General features: G+C 34.9%; 2 protein-coding genes across 2 annotated transcripts in view; one reads left to right on the top strand and one right to left on the bottom strand.

Moving 5' to 3' along the window:
- The window catches only part of LOC135110956 (complex I assembly factor ACAD9, mitochondrial-like), a 14,107-nt gene extending 6,490 nt beyond the window's left edge, over positions 1-7,617 (top strand). The window contains exons 6-12 of the mRNA XM_064023672.1: positions 82-207; positions 1,231-1,351; positions 1,808-2,019; positions 2,398-2,566; positions 2,964-3,203; positions 4,254-4,393; positions 4,825-7,617. Of these exons, the coding sequence (XP_063879742.1) occupies positions 82-207; positions 1,231-1,351; positions 1,808-2,019; positions 2,398-2,566; positions 2,964-3,203; positions 4,254-4,393; positions 4,825-5,001 (1,185 nt within the window). The 3' untranslated portion in view covers positions 5,002-7,617. The remainder of the gene's footprint in view (positions 1-81; positions 208-1,230; positions 1,352-1,807; positions 2,020-2,397; positions 2,567-2,963; positions 3,204-4,253; positions 4,394-4,824) is intronic.
- The window catches only part of LOC135110954 (phospholipase DDHD1-like), a 39,556-nt gene continuing 22,715 nt past the window's right edge, over positions 5,981-22,821 (bottom strand). The window contains exon 11 of the mRNA XM_064023670.1: positions 5,981-22,821. Within this exon, the coding sequence (XP_063879740.1) occupies positions 22,637-22,821 (185 nt within the window). The 3' untranslated portion in view covers positions 5,981-22,636.

The following is a 22,821-nucleotide window of genomic DNA, read 5'->3' as shown; positions in this document are numbered from 1 at the left end:
GGCATGCATCTGAGTACATTTAGATAGATTATGCAATATAGATATATTGTTTCTGTAATGTTATTTGCATTGTGCCATCAGGAGACACTACCCTCTGGAGAGAAGAAGGATAAAGTCACAGCCTTCATTGTGGAGCGAGCCTTTGGTGGAGTCAGCAGTGGCCCACCGGAGGACAAACTTGGGATTCGTGGATCAAACACTTGTGAGGTGAAGATCATGTCAAAATATTGTTGGTAGTACCTTTCTCTTTATTGATGATCAGTTGAGTTTGTTAATTCTGGAACCCCCTCCCTGCTTCTGTATTTCCACTTTCCCATGACTTGAACTCTTTTCAAGAAGGAGGTTTCAAGACACTTATCCTGTAATTTTTGACTACCACTTTCCAACTTTGTTCAGGGACCAGCATCTCAGTGGATTTTTTTTTTTTTTTTTTTTTTTTTACAGTGCCCCTCCTGCATAAAAAAAAAAGAAAGTGGACAGTTAATGTTCTATTACTCGTAACATGTTACAAAAGCTTTAATAAGTGGTCTCTGCCATTTATAGGTAAAATAAAATAGTTAAGAATATTTAAGGGAGTATGGGTGTTGTAAATAATTTGTAATCACCAATAATTTTATTCTTTAGGAGAAGCATATTGAGCGAGCTTTATTTTATTTACCTTTCATTTTTTTCCTTGCCAGACTTTTTGAACTGTAAACAAAATAATTCTTGTATAGCCTCTGTGACAATATGAATACTGTACTGATAGAACAGAGTAGAAGACAAAAACTGTATTATTCCTAGCTGATAAAATTTATAGATCAGATGTTTGTAAATTGAGATTTGCCTGTAGTGTCTCAAAGATGTTTTCTATCTAGATAGATGGATGTATGGTATTGTTGTAATGAGCCAGACATGTGTTAGTACAGAATGAGTGTTTTCCTTCTCAAAGATTCCTCACAAAATTTTAAACTGTGATTGTATGTATAAATGGAGGACACACATGTTAAGGAATATACACATTTATACCTCATATGTTACATACATAAAGATGGAGTAGAAGGACCCATTCCTGCTACACATCCCTGAGGCTCATGTAACCTCCTTGATTTGCAGTGAACAATTTAGTGAGGGGTCCTTGAGGGAAAATAGTGCCAAAGAGTTAATTTTAAGAGACTGATGAGATGAGGTAGCATGATTTATGCTCATAATGGTGAAAGTGTGTGATAATTGTCTCCATGTGCTTTTCAGGTCTACTTTGACAACACTCCCATACCAATGGAGAATGTTCTGGGTGAGGTTGGTGGAGGCTTCAAGGTGGCCATGAATATCCTCAACTCAGGTCGCTTCTCTATGGGCAGCTCTGGAGCAGGTCAGTTTTTGCATGTTTTGGTATGTGTTAAAATTTGTTTTGGATTCTGACGCCTTAAGGCTGTTATTGATATATATCAGGAACAGGAGAGAGCCTGAAATAAATACCTGAGTAATTCTAGTCCATACAGGTATACTGAAGGATCTTAACCCCTAGTTTCATTGAACTGTTCTTGTATTGAATAATTCATAATCCATCTTTATTTACTCCTTACACCACAGAATTCCACTATTGTAATAAGATATAGTGGCCAAGTGTATCAGGAGCTGTTTTTTTTTTTTTCCAAATCTAAAATGATGGCCATTGTAAGTGCTGAATGATGTTTGAAGTAAGGGTGGTTCTACCACCCATAAATCATAGCTTATTTCTTTTGAAGCTTTTTATGCAAACTTATTATTTTTTTATTAATAACACAAAATGAATACTCTCATTTACTGGTGTTATCTCATTTCTTAGGAATGTTGAAAAGGCTCCTTTCATGGAGCATTGACCATGCTGTTAATCGCAAGCAGTTTGGAAACTACCTCTCAGAGTTTGCCATGATCAAGGAGAAGTTTGGTCGCATGAGTGCCAATATTTACGCCATGGAGTCAATGGCTTACCTTACTGCAGGCATCTTGGATGGTCAGGAAGACCCAGACTGTTCTGTGGAAGCTGCTATTGTGAAGGTAAGACAATGCCATTTTATTGTAGGCTGTACAAAGGCAGTTCTAAGAGCTTTCTACATTGAAATATATTCACATTTGAGAGAAACTCATTCACAGAAACCCAGCTGCTTTAAAAAAAGTTAATTGATTGCAAATCTATTTTGCTCTTCACTGATCACTTCTTTATCTTTTCTAATGGTCTATCAATACACACTTTACCCACCTGAAATACTCAGTAAACTCAGATCCTTAAAAATGAGGCAGTCAGTTGTTTGCCCTTAGAACCCTTATCACAGTTCTCCCCTTTTATGATACATTGCATCTTTACATTGATTTATTCATGCACAAAATTCCTTACCTAGAAATGGACAGGATGATTCATGGTATTTTATGGAACAGGTTTTCAGCTCAGAGGGCGCATGGAAGTGGTGCTCTGAGTGCCTGCAGATCCTTGGTGGTTTGGGCTACATGAAGTCTTACCCATTTGAGCGCTACCTTCGAGATGCTCGTATCCTCCTGATCTTTGAAGGGACAAATGAGATTCTCCGCTTGTTTATTGGACTTAGTGGTAAGGTTCACCCTCTTCAATTTATTCACTGATTTAAGAATAAACATGATATATAAGATAATGTTACTTATGTGCTGGGCAACTCCACAAGAGAAAATTACAATATGGAAAAAATGATGATGATGATGATAATAGGTGATATTAATACTTTTTGACAAAGGATAAAACATTATAATAGGAAGTAAGTCCCAGCTGATAATAAGACTTCCAGAAATGGTCTGTGCCACACCCTAAGGGATAAACAGAGGGTATGAAGGAATGAAATAGAGTTTTTCATTTTCAAGCTGTCATGATCATCAGCTTATTACTGTACATGCTAAGAACTTTTTTTTCACAGTTACATTCAGCATTAATAATTGTAATGTTATTAGTTCTAATTTTACTGTCATGTTTCCAGGGCTTCAGACTGCTGGAGGTGAACTTCGTGAAGTTGTTCAGAAGCTTCGAAACCCATTCATGAACCCTGGTTTTATCATTGAAAAAGGCATTGAGAGATTCCGCCAACAGAAAAACAATCCCAAACTTGATCTGGACATAGCAGGCCACCTTCATCCCACTCTGCAGCCATCAGCTCAGCTTTTAGAATATTGTGTGAAAAGGTTCCAGTACAGTGTAGAGATGGTGCTGGCTAGGCATGGTAAGTAATAACTGATTTTCAACAGGGAAAATGATGAACTGGTGGATTGCAGTATGTGTAGCTTGTCCACATGTTTGTTGTTCAACAAAGAGTACATGTAGATTGGATATTTTTGGTTACTTTATTAGCATTAACGAGTAAAAATGTAGCTTGGAATGTCCAGAAGATGGAGCAAGCACAAGCAGGCAGTTTGCCTGCTGACTGGCTCCCTATTTGTTCCCGCTAAAATACTGGTAAAGTGCCTGTGTCGTTAGTTGCGTGAAATCACCAGACACTGCCCATGCCCTGATGACCACCCACTCTGGCTGTTGTCTGGGTATGAATGGGCCAGATTGGCACCATGTCGATAACACTACATTTGTGCCTGTGGGCTTGCCCGGTTGTGAGCAGTGCCCGTCAAGCTGTGCTTGATCATGTGGAAGGGCCTTTAGTCACTGCTACTACTATTTTACAGTGAAGATATACTGATTTCAGAAGGAAAATTCAGCATATTATTTGAGATTCATTCTTTTGGATGTCATACATAAAGCTCTCTGAAATAGCAAGATGTCACACACCAAACTTTTCTTAGAGGATACTTTGTGCTTGTCTGTCTTCCACTACACACCATTTTCACATAAAACTGAATATGCTATGCATGCATGACAGAAGAATGTAATGTAATGATGAGAGGAAACCCTGGATGAAACAAAAGTACTTTTATTTCTGCTGTGGCTTTCTTCAGAGAAAGAGAACTACCTTAATGTTAGAGCAGTAAAGCACTGCTTCATACTGTGTTTCCTGTTACTATCTTTACCACCTGATTTCAATTTTTATTTTTTTTACTTGAATTCATCATGCTAAAGCATTAAGACTCATCATGCTAAAGCATTAAGACTTTTGTTGTTGCCAAATCAATTAGGGAGCTTTAAAAGATTAGGTGAATTTATTAATAGGGATGATAAATGGATATAGGTATATTTATTTTATACAGGGAGTGCCAAATGTATACCTGAAAAGTTCTTGCAGCTCCCCTTATGTTTTTATTAATTGCCTTATTGTGGATTTCAGGGCAGGCTATAGCTGCTCCCAAGAATCAACTGGAGGTTGCACGCTTATCTGACTGTGCTATTGACCTGTATGCCATGACAGCTGTCCTGAGCCGTGCCTCACGTGCATACTGCATAGGCCTGAAAAATGCTGTTCATGAGGTATGTCAGTCAAACACTCCAGACCCCACTCTGCAATCTGTATCCTTCCCATCAAATTGAATCAGCTTCTTTTTTATGAAGAGGATGGTAAATTTAGTGGTATAAGCCATTTAGATGGGGAGAGAGAGAGAGAGAGAGAGAGAGAGAGAGAGAGAGAGAGAGAGAGAGAGAGAGAGAGAGGGAGAGAGAGAGAGAGAGAGAGAGAATGTTGGGTTTTAACAAGGAAATGGGAAGTAATAATTAAATAAATAAGGATGAATTTAGGAACTCCATTATAATAGTACAGTATTTATTTTCCTGTTTGCTTTCATTATCCTGAAATTTATATTCAGAAATGTTTTTATTTGTTCACAAATTCAGCTTGCCAGTGTTTTTTTTTTTCCATTATCCTGAAATTTATATTCAGAAATATTTTTATTTGTTCACAACAGATTCAGCTTGCCAGTGTGTTTTCGGCAGAGGCTGCAGAACGAATCAAGAGACGAGTAAAGGAATTAGAAATTGGACCTGTTCAGAACACTGATGATGCATATATCAAAATTGCTGATGCTGTTGTAGAAAACAAGGGTTATGTGGCTGAGCATCCTCTGACCCGCACTTTTTGGTAATAAGCTGTGTGTTGTAGAATTTGTGTCTACTTCCTGTGGCACATGTTTTGCAAGTGATGATGAGATGTAAATAATTTTGGTATTGATGTCCAGAATGAAAATATTTTGTGCAAATTATGTTTATAAGTGATATTGCAATTTATACATATAAATTAATATTTTCATCTCATATTTGTAAGTGCTGTTTAGAATTATTGACTTGTAAGTTTTCAGAAAAATGGTATAATATATTTGAACTAAATGTATGATAATGGTAACTTAACTCTCGTCAGGCCAAACCATTATGTTGGTGCACAATATGACTAAAGTTTTAGTAAATGTTGGATTTATTGATGTTTGTGAAAAAGAGTATACACAAATGGTATTTAATGGAAGTTAAATAAAGTGTGAAGTTATTGGTTTTACAGATTCATATAGATTTGAAAGTAAGTGACAAACATTGTGTGATCAAGCTAAGTAGACCTTACTGGCTCTCAGCTTGCTTCTCTGTCTCAAAGCTGCTAGAGGACTCATGTGATTAACCATAACCAAGAGTGCTTGATTTGGGAGATGGTTGTCTTTCTCTTCATAGTCATGGCTTTTACAATACCATGTTTCTAGTTAGTTATCCTCCAATATAAATATATAACATACTATTTTGAAAATAATGTGTTCTTGAATATGTTTTATCTCACAAATCATGTTGCTAGGTTTTATTTACATAGCCTGACTTATTCTTTGACTGCTGTGACCTGAAATTAGACAACAGTTGCATTTATTATTTAAACAAGTATGTATTGCTAGGAAGAAAGTACACTTATACTACATGAAGCACTGATAACTTAGGACATTGTGGACTGTATTGGAACTCCCTAGTGACCATAATTTGAATAGATCAGTAGTATCACAAAATCATATGATTAGAGGTTGTATGGTGAGAAATTAGTAGGCACAGGCATTGTGCTTTAAATTTAATGTATTTGTGATGTAAATTTGTAAGAGCTGAGGACTGAAAAAAAAAAAAAAAAAATTAGCTTTAAAGAACTGACAGTTTTGTAAATGGCTGATAATAGTGCCCTCCACTCCATTAACAGTGAAATAATTGCATGCATTAGTTTTTTTTTTGCAAACATGAAAGCATGGATAAGAAGACTGCAAGTATAGAGACATGGGCTGAATAAGACAGAGGTTTGCAGGAAAATAAAGTGATATCATCAGTAAGAACATTTAAGTAACTAGTCAGCAGATTATTTCCAAGAGCATCATAATGTAAAATTAATATGAAATGTTTGGTACACATGGTTAAGAAGAAAGTGTAGAAGAATTTGTTTATGCTGATGGTTGCTGATGGTTCATTTGTGTCCAGAAGCTGAATAACCTTCCAAGACATTCTGACTTTTTCCTTAACAAGTCCTCTTATCTGCTGTCAATTTCTTCATGAAATCTGAAACACTATAAATTTTTAACAAGAAAAGATGAGGGACAACAATAAAGATGGAGGAAGTGTGTGTAGTGTGTTACTGGATTTTGATCTTGATTGTTGGAAGATGAAAATTACAAATATTGTACTTCTGAGAAATTTAAAGTTAGTGTGTCCTCCCACATCACAAAATTTCCATCTTATTTCTTACAACAATGTTTCCACTTTGGGGACCTTCTGCAGATAATGACATGAAATATCTTGTTCATTCATGTCACACTACATGTACCCACATCAAGCTGTAACTGCACTGTAAAACACCCCTTTGTGGTTATATCCTCATAGAACCTCATTTTTTATCTGTATTTTTATTTTTGCATTCATTAAATAGTGCTTACCTACATGTTTTATATTAAGGCACTATACATGTTTTGAGAAATGAGGTGAAATTTCTATATCATTTGGTCTTGTCATGTGTACTATTTCCTAGCTTCTGCTTTGAGGTTTAAAGAATATGGAGTTTTTACAGACTCATTGTCTGTATCTTAAAATTTCTTTCTGGGAGTTTTTATGGCATGTCATAATGCTGTAATCCCATTTTATAGAGGCATCACATCATATCAGTCTAACTCAAATCAGTGTGTTTTACTTTGGCTTCATGGCCAAACTTAAGATATGTTGCATAAAAACGTGTGTGCAAGCCACATGAGCCTGACTCAAACTTGTATGTGACAAAATTTAGATCAAAGCTCATAGTCAATCTAGTTCTTTGCAAGTGATCTAGTCAGCAACACAACTGCCACAGTTCATTCCTCTATGGCTAGACATGCTAAACCTTCCACATCACTTATTTTATCCTTGCTTCTTGCCATTTATATATGTTAGTATTTTTGTTCCTTGTTTAAAGATGACTTATTGTGTGTTTTAGGTGTGCTACCTGAGAGAAATTTTTACAAAAATATGTGTATTAAATGTACAATATCAAGTAAAGTTAGAATACATACTATAATAAATATAAAAAGGAAAAGATCTTCATGTATGCTTAAAATTATTACAATTTTAAAAAGTTTTAATGATGAAATAGGTTTGAGGTCCATGCTTGACAAGTCAGTATTCCTTATTGATAAACATTTATGAAGAATACATGTTGAATTACCTCGAAAGTATTTTCATATATGGTTTGTACAGTAGTTGTAATAAAATGGATTGAAAGGAAATGTTATTTTTTCCCTCTAAGCATTATTTATTTGTAAGTGTTACTGAGGATGAAAGAGAATTAAATTGTAATAGTATCTGCTAAGCTTTGCTTATGTAAGATAATGAGGTGAATTGCCAAAAGAATGGTGATGTGATTTGACAAATAATAAAGTGAATAAACAAGAAAAAGATTATGTAACTGGATACAGAAAGAAGGATATGATATGTAGGAGGGTAGTTTGAAAATTCCCAGACTTTATCAAATGCTTTTGATATGTCTAAGGTAACAGCAAAAGTTTCACCAAAATCCCTAAAAGATGACCATGACTTGGTAAAGAAAGTTGGAAGATCATCAGTAGTGGCCACAATGAAACCCATTATGTCAATCTGATATAAGATTATGAAATGATAGATGTTTAAGAATCTTCCTGTTCAGGACACATTGAAAAACTATAGAGAAGCTAGAAATAAGAGCACTAGGATGGTAGTTTGAGAGATAAGAGTAGTTTTCATTTTTAGGAATAGGCTGCTTATAGGCAAATTTCCAGGAGGAAGGAAAGGTAGATTTTGAAAAAGTTGGAAGAGTTTGACTGGGCAATGGAAGTACAGTTTTGGAGAGTAATAGGAGAGACCCCATCAGAGGATGAAACAGCAGCATTAGAAGAAGAAGAGGAAGTATCAACAGCTGAAGAAGGAGCATCAGAAGAAGAAACAACACCAACAGCTGAAGAAGGAGCATCAGAAGAAGAAACGACATCTGCATCAGAAGAAGAAGCAACACCAGCATCAGAGGAAGAAGCAACATCAGAGGAAGAAATAGCATTAGAGGAAGGATAGACATCAGAAAAAGCAGCAGCAGCATAAGAAGTAGCAGCATCAGAGGAAGGAGCAGTAACATCAAAGGAAGAAGCAGCAGCATCAGAGGAAGAAGTAGCAGCATCAGAGGAAGAAGCAGCATTAGAAGAACAAGCAGCACCAGCATCAGAGCAAGAAGCAGCAACAGCAGCTGCTGCTGCTGGCCCAAGGACCATTGAACTGACTGACTGAAGCAGGTTAAAGTTAAAGTTAAGGTTAGGTTAAGTTAGATCAGGTTGGATTAAGATAGGATAGGCCTCCATCACAGCAGCAACTGGATATGTTGTCCAGCACCACTCTTCCTTGCATGGTTTTAAAAGTAAAAGAAGGATGCTCTTAAGTGTTTAGCTACAAGTCACATTAAAAAAAAAAAAAATGTAAACATAACTATTTCTTTATTTGTATACTTATAAATATATTATATATAATTAATTATAATTATAATTAGCACCAATTGATGTTTTCGTTTTTCAGATCTCATATATATGGATCAATCTGTAATTTGGAAATGAACACTAAAGGATAAGGGCAGTGAAGCTACCGTGACAGGAACTAGTTCTGGAAGCGAGACAATTAGGACAGGCAGTGTAGGGATGCGTGCACAGAGAACGCTGGTTTTCTTGCTTGAGAAACCAGCACTGATAGAGGCTGCCCCACACTGGTTTCAGGCACTGGTAGGTGATCACAAAGGACGCAAGTATGTAATCTGGTCTGAGCAGTGTGAGGAGGGAGGCTGTAGTAGATTTATTTGTTAACTGTGATTCACCAGCAGTGAAGTAAAAAATGTCAGGCTCATTGGCTGATGATGAGCTAATGTTGCTTGGGAATACTCATGCAAAACTTAAAAGAAGAAAAGGAGAAATACATGAAATAAATCACAAAAACAAAACAGTATGGAGAACATCATCTTTTTAGTGAAAAAAAAAAAAAGACACTTGAGAAGATTTGAGTACACATGGATAAGCCAAAATACTTCTGATTATATTCTCAAGAAAATTGAGCTTCACCTGGTAAAAATCTGGAGTAACCAGTATAGATAGTTTGTTCTGCCAGAAAAATGACCAGTCATAACTCTTAACTATGCAGAAATTAAATTCCAGAACAAATTTAATATGGTACTAAATCTATATAATGAAATGTCCATACTGCTAGACATCTATTCATGTGAGTTGAGCAGGCAAGAATAGTCCAGGGGAATAAGGAAAGCTGTCTAGGGGAATAAGGATAGCTGGTAGAAGCAAGTTGCCTGTGCTGACACACTCCAGACAGCTTCCTCTGTGCATGCTTACACTTGTATATATAGTGTAATTCTTGCCATGGGTTGGCACTAGTTGTTCGTGCAAGAAAGCCAGTGTTCTCTGCACATACCCTTACTCCCAAGTCAGCTGTGTAGCAGTATAAAGAAGACTACTTGTCCTTCAGAATCACTTCATCTGGGGAAGAGGAACCATATCCAGTCTATGTTGTTTGTGGCAGGAAACTAGCAAACCAAGCAATGGTTCCAAGTAAACTTAAAATGAAATCTTAATTATAATCCATAAAAGACAATAAATAATTAGCAATAATTAACATGCTTAATGTATGAAGGTTTATTAGCATTCATTAGTTCCACTTTTAAATACTGATGGTGTTCATCACCCATTTTAGCACCTGGCTTAGTGAACATGAGAGGAAAAAGACTGAAAACCACTGCTAGAACAAAGATGCCATTCAACACTTATGTTTTTAAAATTTCATCAATTAAAGGTTCAGTGTACTGCTATTGTCTCTTTCTCAGGAGGCATCACTCTTGTCTTGGGAGGCAGTAGCACCTGCTAAAATGGTAATTACTCCCAATGAGATTTCACAAACACTGGATCAAGGGGTACTATGAATTTATCTAAGAGTAATTTTTTTTCCCCTGCCATTAGGTATCCTTAAGAATCTTATACCTATAACAACAAACAATAACCTGATGCTATCACAAGTACAGCTGATACTAGATTAGAGCATCTTAATTATACACCACTAGCATATGTTATTGCTTTCATGGAAAAATAAAATGCTGAGTCAAGTCAACTTGCATATTACTAAACAAATCTTTCTTTTTTTCCAAATACCCAATTTTTACATCAATTTTGTTCTCTATAATATTCATTATGTTCTGTGATTCCTAATACACTAAGAAACTGTAGTAGCATCACACACAGTCAACAAGTCATGCATTCATCATTACAGCTGGAACACCACTGTTATACATGGTCTTTACGTATACTCGTACATAATATTTTGGGGAGGAAATCACACTTTGCAAAATTGGTACATTCTTTCTTTCATTTGTTGGGAGTGATACACCATAAGAAGATCAATAGTAATGATTAAAGTGACATGCAGTAGTCTCACAAATCTGGAATTTTTTAAATATTTTTAGTCATAAAAAAAATAAATAAATAAAAAATAAAAAATAAAAAATGACGACAATTTATAAGTGCGCAAGACACATACATTATACAGTTTTCCAATCCTATAATTCCAGCCACTGTTACTGATGCAGGTTGCAGAGAGCTTCCTTGACCAGTGGCTACAGCAGAACTCTACCTGTTCTTGTCTATATACTTATATACTGCAATCCCTTCTCCCTTTTTCATTTTAACAAATTCAGTTTCATGCACCTACAGTCATACACATTTTGTCTTACTTGTGCAATGCCATACTGTTCACATAATCATATAATTTCAAAATCTCCATCATTAAGTGATTAATTTTGTCTCCTTTCTAGACATGCTGCTCTTCCACATGCACTTTTGTTGCCCTTTCTGTCCATTCTCTTTACATTAAAGGCACCTCTTTCATGTCTCATTTTCACAGGATTCATTCTGCATTGCATGTCTGTTGGGATGATGATATTTTGTATTGCCATTTTTTTAAGCTTCATGTTTACTGTGTACTGTTATCATTCCTAAAAATAATAATGATCTTTTCTTCCTTGCCAAAATGGTAATCACTCTTAGTGAGGTCTCACAAGCACTGGATCAAGGTTGCTATAAACTTATCTATGACCCAGCTGTGACCTCCTTGAATATCTATTGTGTCTCACAACATAAGGAGGCAGTCACAGCCTGCCCTCTAAATAAAATTATCTTGCTTCACACAGCTTTACATGTACCTAATATACACACATCCTTAATTAAAAATTCATTAATAGTTTTGGTTAATCCTTTTGGCTCTCTTTCTTTGGATGTTGACACCTAAATGGGCCTTTTTTAAATGTATAAATTTTGTTGTCTTCAGCCAGTGCCCCTCTTACATTTGTTGTCTTCCTAGCCATGCACTTTTCACATTCAGTCAAGTTACCTTACTCACTATTGTTCTTCTTTCATCCTATCTACAAACCCAATCTATCATAACATTCCTTTCTTTGCTCAATCAGCCAACTTCCTTACAACACCAGCTCCCCTTTGTATCTTTTCCTCAGAAACCTCATCCCCATTACATTCTGTCTTTCTCATACTCCTATATTCCATATTTTCAGCTGACCAATTTTTCACAAGACCACCTTATTGTATTCATTCCAGTATTATTAAATATTATTTCCTCAAGCAGCTTAATATTTAACTCTACATTCATTCCCCTACCATGTGTCATCCTCATTACTTAACTTTCAGCCTAACTCCATCTGTTTTCTCTTTTTCCACATGCTTCTTAACTTTCTATCCCCTTCTACCATGTATTCATTAGATAAAAAGTTACATTGCATAGAAGTATTAACATTATACTTATTTGTATAAAACCACTGATAAAATGCAAAGTCAATTTACCATATATTTGAAAAAAAACGTGAATATTTTAGCCAATCAGCGAGTGAGAGCATTGCAGTGACAGCATTACCATGTGCATGTATACCAAGTATTGAAATTACTGCACCATACCTGGTGTGATAACAAATGGCTTACAAATTACTCCACTTCAACTGTACTCCATGACACAACCTTCAGATGAAGGAAGACGAGGAACAGTGGATCATTATGTTTCTCTAGAAATGTTCATATTATACTCAGTAACATTTTAATTTCTTAGCCATAACATTAACCCATCTTAAATAAATAGGAACAACCAAAGTCTTCACTTACTTGTTTTATGTCATATTTTTATGTAATGACTGTCATCTAAACATTTTCAAGCCCTTCAAACTGAAGCATCAGTATCTACCAAATATGGAAATGAAAAAAAGTAAATAAAAAAAAAGAAATAATAATAATAATATAATAATAATAAAATAAAATAAAATAAAATAAAATAAAAAATAAAAATAAAAATAAAAATAATAATAATAATAATAATAATAATAATAATTTAATATCAAGGCACATAAATTTTATATGTCAAATCATCATGGCATAAGCTGATCTGAAGTGCTGAGCATCCATAGGCTCTATTTTCTTATATGATAGTTTCTACAATTTTTCATTTTATGCTTGCCAATAATAGAGTATTTCAGATTTGAAAGATTACTATATGTATCTACATATGTATGGCTGCAGTGACACCAAACAAATGACTCTCATCACTTCAGGTTTTGTCTATATGACTTGACTGTTCATGGTAATATTACTTGGTATGTAACTTTTCCAGGAAATTGTTAACCATAAGGGTCTTGAGTCAAGCCAGATTACGGTGAGGGGAGTTCAGTCAGGTAATGAACATGATGATATCTGTATTTTTAGTCACCTGAGAGGAACCATTATAGAGCTGGAGTATGAACTTGTTTGGGGAGTTTCTATGATCCTAATGGCTGGAGATCTAAGGTCATGTTCTTAATAGATATGTAGTGAGAAAAAACGACTGTTTCTTGGAAACCTACTTTGTCACTCTAAAGAAACAGGAGCACATGCATAAGTGATTTAGCAGTACATGGCTTGTGACCAAAAAAGGAGGGAAAAAAAATAAAAAAATAAAATAAAATAAAAAATAAAATAAAATAAAAATAAATAAATAAATAAATAAATAAATAAAATAAAAATAAATAAAATAAATAGATAAATAAATAAATAAATAAAATCCTGGAATGTAATGAGTCCATGTACTCATACTTCATTCCTCTGTCTCACATGCAGCAGAATCCACAATATAGCATGAAATACTGTAAAAGAATGAGTGTCTGCACCTGAATGGTGACAAGTAACTTTTTTTACTTTTCTGTATAATTGACTCAAGTAAAATGAATAATGCAAAGTCACTCGACTTGCATGGTGAGAGGCAGCATAAAACAGGAATCACCCAAAAGTAGAGTAAGATACATACATTTGTATAAGAAATGTAGATAATGTAGGACAAGTTCAGTACCTGAATGTTACACTTTTCCCTATGAGTCTTACAGAGATCTTTAATGAATGACCTAAAGGGAAGACATTGACTGACTGATGGACTAATGCACCTGGCTGCTGCTGCTGCTGCTGCTGCTGCTGCTGCTGTCCCAGCGTGCCTAATACTAGGGTAGCACTGCTGTCATACACATACTAAAGTGACACAGCCACCTAACATACATTCTTCATTGTACACATCACAGATACACTTGACCAGCTACAAGCTGAATATTAATACATGTAAACAAATTATTGCAACAATAATGGAATATTTTATATGTTCAAAAGTACTACACTCAACGTCTCAGAAAATCAGCTAGAAAGGTTCAGGTGGAAACTGTTATACTATAATTAGTCATCTGTAACTATATCATTACCATGCACATCAAAATGCTATAACATCATAAGTAATTCAGCATTAAATATTACACATTTTATAAGAGAGAGAAATAAATATATAACATTTTATTCACCATTCTCATCATGCTAAGATAGATGGAGGAATTTAGATTTAACACTTCTTAGTTTCTAATACGGGGAACTGTTGCTTAACTATCACAGAGACAACACATTACTATGGACAATACATTAGTATTGTGTAATGAAATAATTTCAGCAACCACTGTTAATGTTGACAGTGACATGAGCTGATTTGTGCAATGTTAAATCAATCCATTTATTGTCATCACTATAATTTTGTTTAATGTCCTTATTTTCTCTTCAGGGTTTGGACAGTATTCATTTGTTATTAAGTTATTATTTAAGAGTGTTATTAAAATTGTCAATAATAATGAACATCCTCTTCACAGAGCATTGCCACCTCAGTTTATCCCTGTTTGTCAAACACAATATAATTAACATTTCAGTGGGCATGCTTTTCAGCAGGTTTTTTGTTCAACCAACCAATATTACCATACATTTATCCTCAATTTGACTAAAGTGTGGAAACTACTTCTTGATGAAACTGTTTCTGAAGCTGCCATAGATAAATTTAAAATAAAAGTTTCTATTAACTTAGTAAGTATTTATCACTTTTCTTTTATTTTACTTTTTCCTTCTTTAATTTTTCACATTCATGTTTGCCCATAGGGGGGACCCTGCTTGGGTCTACATTGGTTTTAAAATTTTTCCTTGACGCCCTTGCATGCATTTTCATAATAATAATAATAATAATAATAATAATAATAATAATAACAATAATAATAATAATAATAGTAATAATAATAATAATAATAATAATAATAATAATAATAATAATAATAATAATAATAAATGTTTATGGAACACTTTAGGCAAAAATAAGAGTTTGCATCCAATGACAGGATAAAATATTAAAAGAATAAAAGTATGTTTTGACTTAAATAATGTTAACTCTGAAAACCTTGCTGTAAGTCAGTTTCAAAATTATCAATGTGAACCATCAGTAATAATTAGAAAAAGTTGTGGAAATAAATTTCAACATGGTGCATGTCTAGTCATATGAATTAGTATACATACATTGTTTTCACAATTTTTTTTATAGTTAATACTTTGATAATATTATTGTTTTCCTATTGATATAAAAAAAAGTTAGGATAAGGGTAAGAGATATGGAGATTGAAAATATCTTATGTATAAAAAAATTTAGGAAGTGGCAAGAACTTTATGTGTGACCAATCAGTTAACCTGCCAAAAAGAGGTTGGAGACACAGCCAAAACTCCTGAATCGTTCTAGTCTGTGGTGACTACAGTTACATTATTCTGAGGATTCTTGTTGCCTTGGTTTTAACAGCTGAACCTTACCATAAAGCTACAAGAAGCAAACCATTCTGCCACAGTTAAAGGTTAAAGGTCACTAATGGGTGACAAGAGTGATGGGAAAATGTGAACACTTAAGTTATCCATCATATGCATGACTGGTATCTCAGGGCTCCTCTTCATTCACATAAGACCTGAGTCAGCCTAGGCTATGGTTGTATCAGCAGAAAGACCAAGTGGCTAACTCAACTCCTTACCCCTTGTTCATAGGAGCAACAATGTCTGACAAGTGAAAAGACTTCAGCCTGAGTGGGGCTTGAATTCAAAACCACAGAATAGCAGCCACACATGCTTCCATTGTACCAGCCAAGCACTACAAAGTAAATTGTATTTATTAGCTTTTCTTTAACTTTATAATAACAGTACAGTATGTGTATCCATGGCACTGAACACCGCATCAAGTGATGGTGAACTCTGCAGGTGTGATGGTCATCTCCTATAATTGAACCCAGTGATATGTTAATAATCCAGTTTTCCTGATTATCTGATGAGTGATTTTGTATTCAGGAGTATGATGTTAATACTAAGCACCAGTTCTCTGTACAAGAAATAAGCTATGCTAGTTGATTACAACCCTTTTTTAAATAGCCCTCCATTCACTCAGATTGATATTTTTCATTTAACCCAAATTACTTGGAAAAGATACACCAAACAATGTAGCTTAGAATATGAAAAATGAAAAATGAAAACAGAAGGATTAATCTACTTACATAAAACTAGAAAATTATAGAATTAAAATCAAATAATTAAACTGAAAGATGAACATTGTTTTCTATAATTTAGTATGCAACTTACTCACAACATCATGCTGAGGCTCAGAGGAGGAAGAATGGAACAGAGCATCACCATGTCAATTTCTGCAAAGTATGTAGAAAATTTAATATTAACACACACACAAGCATGCACGCACTCACGCATGCACGCACGCACATGCACGCATACATGCGCACGCACGCACGCACGTGCACGCATACACGCGCAAGCACGCACGCACGCACGCACGCACACACACACACACACACACACACACACACACACACACACACACACACACACACGTACACTTTCAATTCCATTAAAATAATCATGCAGTTTGATGATACAACTGACATTTGTGCCAAAATCGTCTCTTTTATTTACTAATTGCTATTTTCACAAAAACAAGAAAGTGAAAGAAATTACTCTACAGAAAATTATTATAAGAATTAATATGTATTGATGCTGAACAACAGCCAAGTTTCTTAGAGTGAAATTTAATGTTGACAATAAGAGAGAGTCATGGAATATTCCAGTGAAAGGAAGTTTTATACAAGTCTTCCCCCTTGCTTGTCATCACAAGAATCTAGTCTTGCCTCTGTCTTCTGCTTATATTTACTGTCAGAATCATAAGTTCAGATACTGATGTGATCAGTCTAAGTGGCATAGAAGAGACAACTAGGACTGTGCCTGCAATGATCACTTATGAAGCTAAATACTATTGCTATTTAGTAATCAATAACATAATGTCCAGTTTATGTGTGTGGTTCAAAGCTTAGTACCTCCATTGTGGCTTTGTACAGAGGTTATACAAGCAGAATGGGTTATAAGATAAAATAATAAAGAATCCTATGAGACTATGTAACAATGACCATATAGCCTCTAACAGGGTGTTGGGAGGTGACTGACTCCATCACTGAATATTTGCTGAGGCCATAAATCTCGTCATCATTTGCCACCACAATGTAAAAAAAAACACTCACCAGTCTCAGTCTCTCTCTTTTTTTTTGCAGTCTTACTAATCTCATGGTGAACATTCTTTCTAAAGGAGCACCAAAAACAAGGCAAGACTCTTCTGATATGGCCACTCTTGTTCAAGCCTTTCACTGCTTTGCCACAGATATCTGTTACCATTCACATTGGTGTCAATCATCTAATCCTCTGACACACACGCTATTCCTATTGATTTGTCTTGCCAATCTTCATGACAATTTCTGTTGTATTAAGAGGAAAATGTAAGCTTCTGTCCTTAGCCTACAGTACATGTTCTAATTGTCCAGAACATTTGCAGAAAATAACCCTACTATATATATATAAAATTTCTGGTATACCAGATTAGAATTCAGGATGCTTTTAGTAACAGTAATGAGAACTTTATAGTACCAGCTGCTGAGTGTTATTCATTTGTACCTCATATCAAGGCCATTTGATTGTCAACTACATGTATTCTTTAAAATGTGTTTTCTGTTATCTTTCAGTAATATTTTTGTAAGCTAACCTGTTTTCTCTGCTTTGGTAATGAAATACATCCAGGCATCATCTAATACAGACTGCATGAGATCAAGTAGGATGGGTAAAGTATATGACTGACTGCCCATACAATACCTTTGTAAAAGGTATTGTTGCATGTGGCCTTAGCCTATCCACATCTCACTGAACCCTGAGCCTGCAGTGGATATCCCTTAGCCTGGGACACAGAGCCACTGTGACATCCTGGTTTTCATGGTTCATCTTCCCCTGATATCCATTCATCAACAAACTTGAAGGAAAGACGAACACTTGGATGAACTGTACACAGATTGTTCCAGCCTGAATTCAGACCAGCACCTGTGGCTTACAGCCTGGTGCACTAGCCACTATATCACAAAGATGCCATATGACCATATGAAGATGACTATATTTTAGATATCAGAGAGATGGAGGTGAGAGTCCTTCAATAAATATCACATCTACAGTCCATAGTGAAAACATTGCTGCACTTAATTATACCAGCAAATCTGAACTGTATCACAAAAGCATATCTGTTGTTCCATAGCTTTTAGAATCAAATGGGCAGGCACTCTTAAATAACAACAAATAGCCTTGTTTTTCAAAGCAATATGAACAAGTAAAATTATATCAGCTTCTGACAGAATTATAAGTAGAAGACAGAATGAGGACTAAGACAGAGGCTTTGAGCATATCACAGACTAGGTCAGCCCCAAGACCTGAGCATATCAGGTCTACACAGAGGCTCCATTGCAGTATGCTAATTAAGCTTAAACTGTCTACTGGACTCTATTTCTAGTATAAGTCACTTTATCTAGGAGTGCAAAAAATTACTACCATAAGTCACTTCATCTAAGGGTGCAACAAATGAGCACAAAATGGTGTGGGTAAGACTATAACACAGTATGCAACAAATAATCACAGACATGAAAACAACAAACTATGCACTGACTAGAACACTATACAGTAGAACCTTAGAAAATTGCAACACTTTTAATTCTAGTCAAGATATAAAAGTTTCAAGACAGTGCTTGAATATCAACAATCTTAAAGCTGAAAATGACAACACCATATAAACATATGTGGGCATTAACTCTAGGGCTCAGATTCACAAGGTAAACATTGGTGTCCACGTGTTGGAATCCAGGAACACTACGGGTAGTGACAGTTCCTTCTGCTGAAGAAAAACTATAACCTTACCTCTAGCAAAACCTAAAAGTGATGATGGATCGCTCTGCAGAGACATTAAAATGAATAAAGAATAAGTAATAGTGTGAAGATTTATGATATATGTGTGTCTCAAACCAATTTTTTTATAGTAAGAACAAAACATTTTAAGATAGGATTCTGGATGTAATGAGCAAAATTACTGATATGATCCACAAAAGATAAGAATGTGGTATGACAAATTGATATGGTAAATAAATGTCTGCAGAGCCACAAAGTATTTCTGTATATGCAAGTGTAAAACTAATGACAATTGACACAAACTTTGTATGAAGAACTCAATATAAATCATTGTACTCTTTTTCAAGCTCAGGAAAAAAAGTCCCTTGAGTTAACTCCTGTGCCCTCAGTTACTCATTCAAAGACAAATATCTAAGGTTTTTCATAGGATCTACTGTATCAGACGAAAATTGCTATAAATAGCCATAAATTTCAAAACATAACAAAGTAAGAAGAAATACAGTATGAATATCAAGAAACTTCAGCCTGAGACATAATAATACTGCAGATGGATGTCTAGCCCCCATCTTGCATTATTAACAGACGGTGCAACATACAGATCACACTGCACATGTTACCTTCATTAAATAATGAAGGTATTCATAACCATAACAGCACAGTATAACAAGTGCAACATTTGCCACCATATAAGACAACTGCTGTAACATGCACCCATGTTTTCCAAAATAATTTTTCTTGAAAGTAATTTCATTACAGGTGCAAAGGATGTAGGGTGAACTTTTATACTCTCCCCTGACAAATGTCTTATTTGCCAGCAAATGCACATATTTTCTGATGCATACCTGTCAAAATCACTTAACACAATTTGATGATGCTGTAATTCTAACAAGAATATCTTCCTTTAAAAACATTTTCTTTTTCAAACAGAATCCACTGTTCTGTTACGAATCTTCTAAGTATACAACAAGGCAGTGTCTATGTATACATTTTTGCCTAATTTCAGCATAACAACAACCTTTTATTATGAATATATCAGATGACAAAACAAAATACACAGTGCTGTACCAGGTATCTGCTTTCACCTGAAAGTTGTGCATCAAATAAAATTTATTGATCATTTTATGATGTAAGAACTGGAAAAAGCAAATTTCTTACTCTACATGACTAGATATTGAATATCAAAAGTAATTCAAATATATTAAAACTTCTTATAAGCAAAATTATTAAAGTATAATGAAAACTTTACATTTTGCAATATACAATCTTTAGCACATTATGTATTGCAAAAAACTGTGCATATTTCCTTTAAGTTCTTCATATTTTTTTTTATTTCATACATATTGTTAAATTACCTTCTGTCAATCAACTATGTATACAACTTTTGTGCTTACATTTTTTTTCAAATGAATCTCATTCTATGACTTCCTCCAGAATTAATGAGGCCCCACTATTAGAAATAACCTGCCAATTGATGCATAAAACACATCAGACTTAATTATATGTTAACACTTTAGAAAAGAATGTATTAATGTTCACATACTTACAATAACTATTTTGAAATTTTGGCAATGAACCATTTCAAGCTTGAATACAAGTAATGAGAAATAATGTCAATGTTCTGATTGGATAAGACCAAAATCATTTGTAGAATTATCCTTTTTAAATAATAGTTGTTCTCTTCAGGTTTCTGGCTGCTTCTTTGTTACCACTTATTTATATACATATACATACATTTGGCTATCAACATTCACGGGAGTTAGGTAACAGACATCTGCAAATGTTGAAAATCTGTAAATAATTAGTGTGCTCCCTAAAAACACTCCTAACCACCCTACAGTCTTGTTAAAGTAAAGCAAAGCATTTGTATTTACAAACAATTTTGTTTAATATTTAATAAGAGAAAGTAAAGTAATGAATATTGTGGTGTGGCCCTAAAAACACTCCTAACCACCCTACAGTCTTGTTAAAGTAAAGCAAAGCATTTGTATTTACAAACAATTTTGTTTAATATTTAATAAGAGAAAGTAAAGTAATGAATATTGTGGTGTGGCCTCCTTCTCCACCTTCCCTACTACTTGGTATCACCAACTTGATGCCAATGCTGCATCATCACAACACACCCTAACTTTCCACCTCCATGTTGTTAATGCTGTAAAAAAACAAATACACTTGTTTTGTAATCTTACAAACTTGGCAATGTGTCTTGGAAGGTCTCTTAGCAGCAATAGTGAAAATATGGCAATGATGTTAACACAAACATTGTCATGGCATGAGTGAGGGTGAGGGAGACAACCTGTGAAAAAATTTCTTCTGCACACATTTCTCTTCTGATGCTAATCTGCAAATAATCAAATTGTGAATGCTGAACCCGTGAATCTTGAAGCCCACTGTGTATACTGTACAATATAAAACTCTTCAGTGGAACACAACCTTAATGTAATAAAGAGGTCTGTGGATTTCAACTATCAAAGGAGCTTAAATAAACAGTTGCAACAATACTAGGCAGGTCCACTCATAGGAATCAGACCAAATGTGTTCCTCAAAGACACCCTAAGCCAGCATGGTGTGGTAACTGGCTTAATTCTTAGAAACATGAACACCCAAGCTAAAAAAAAAAAGAAAAAAAAAAAGGACCAGCAATTTTGATTGCTTGATGACTTCATGAAAACCCTAGGGTACCAAAGCTGGGCACCTTTGATATAGCAGCTCAGATCTGCAATTATTGACTGATCATTTTGTCTGGGAAACTCTCTAGTGCTGATAGTGTTGAATGCAACTACATGCTATTCAAGCTCAAGAATGTCATTCACAACCCTGTAAATGTTGCTGACAGTACCAACTCTACATAGCTAAGAGTATTAGTGGAATCAGCCTAAGGTTGTGGATACCTTTATGATTTACTGTAAACATTCAACAACTGTATTAGTATATCTCAAGAAAGTAAGACAATACAAAATAAGAACAGATAAATATGTTCAAGCATTGTGCCAGAAAATATCAAGTTTGTAATTCTACTTGAAACCATCTTGTGGTGAGAATAATATCACATTGAATTCATTACCACCATAACCCCTTTTCTCATAATGAGCTGGGGCACAGACCCAGCAAATGCTAAAAATGTCATTCACAGGAATTCACAGTCACAGGGTAATTCTTCTAGAAAAAGAAAAAATAAAGTCATTTAGTATGAATGCAACAACAAAAAAATTACAAGAATGGCTGGCTGGAGAAGGGGATCAGTGAACACTGTACTTGCTTTTTCCCCTTATGACTTTGATTAACATGAAGGCTTTTGACCAATGGTAAGCCAGTATTCAGTAAAAGTTCAGTCTACCTAAACTTATCTGATGACAAAACATTTTGTTGTTATTCTAATAGAGTAGAAAAGAAAAGAGCAAATTGTTTTCTCCCATCATATAGTTCATGCTGAGGAGAGACTGTCATTTCTGCATATTCAAGCAAACCTTATTTTATGGAAAAACCAGAATTACATGGTATTTTCCATCAAGAATACATACAGCTCATGATGTATGCATTTCCCTCCAATCACCTTTACTCTCCTCAGTCTTCCTTTTGTCAGACACAAAGGGGTGGAGCGAGGCACTGGCCAGAGTTATGGGCGACTAATCTCCAGCTTGCTGGCTGAGGTGGGTGGCTGTAAGTCAGGGTACAGCACACTTAAGATAAAGTGTGACACATCATAGTTTGTCCAGTATGAAGTGTGGGAGGTAACTGCTGAGATATAACTGTTTTCCATACTTCCTTCCCTCAGCACAAAGTCCATCCGCTCCATGAGAC

This window comes from Scylla paramamosain, chromosome 21 (assembly GCF_035594125.1).
Source record: "Scylla paramamosain isolate STU-SP2022 chromosome 21, ASM3559412v1, whole genome shotgun sequence".
NCBI lineage: Eukaryota > Metazoa > Arthropoda > Malacostraca > Decapoda > Portunidae > Scylla > Scylla paramamosain.
This window is presented reverse-complemented; position numbering and strand designations above follow the sequence as displayed.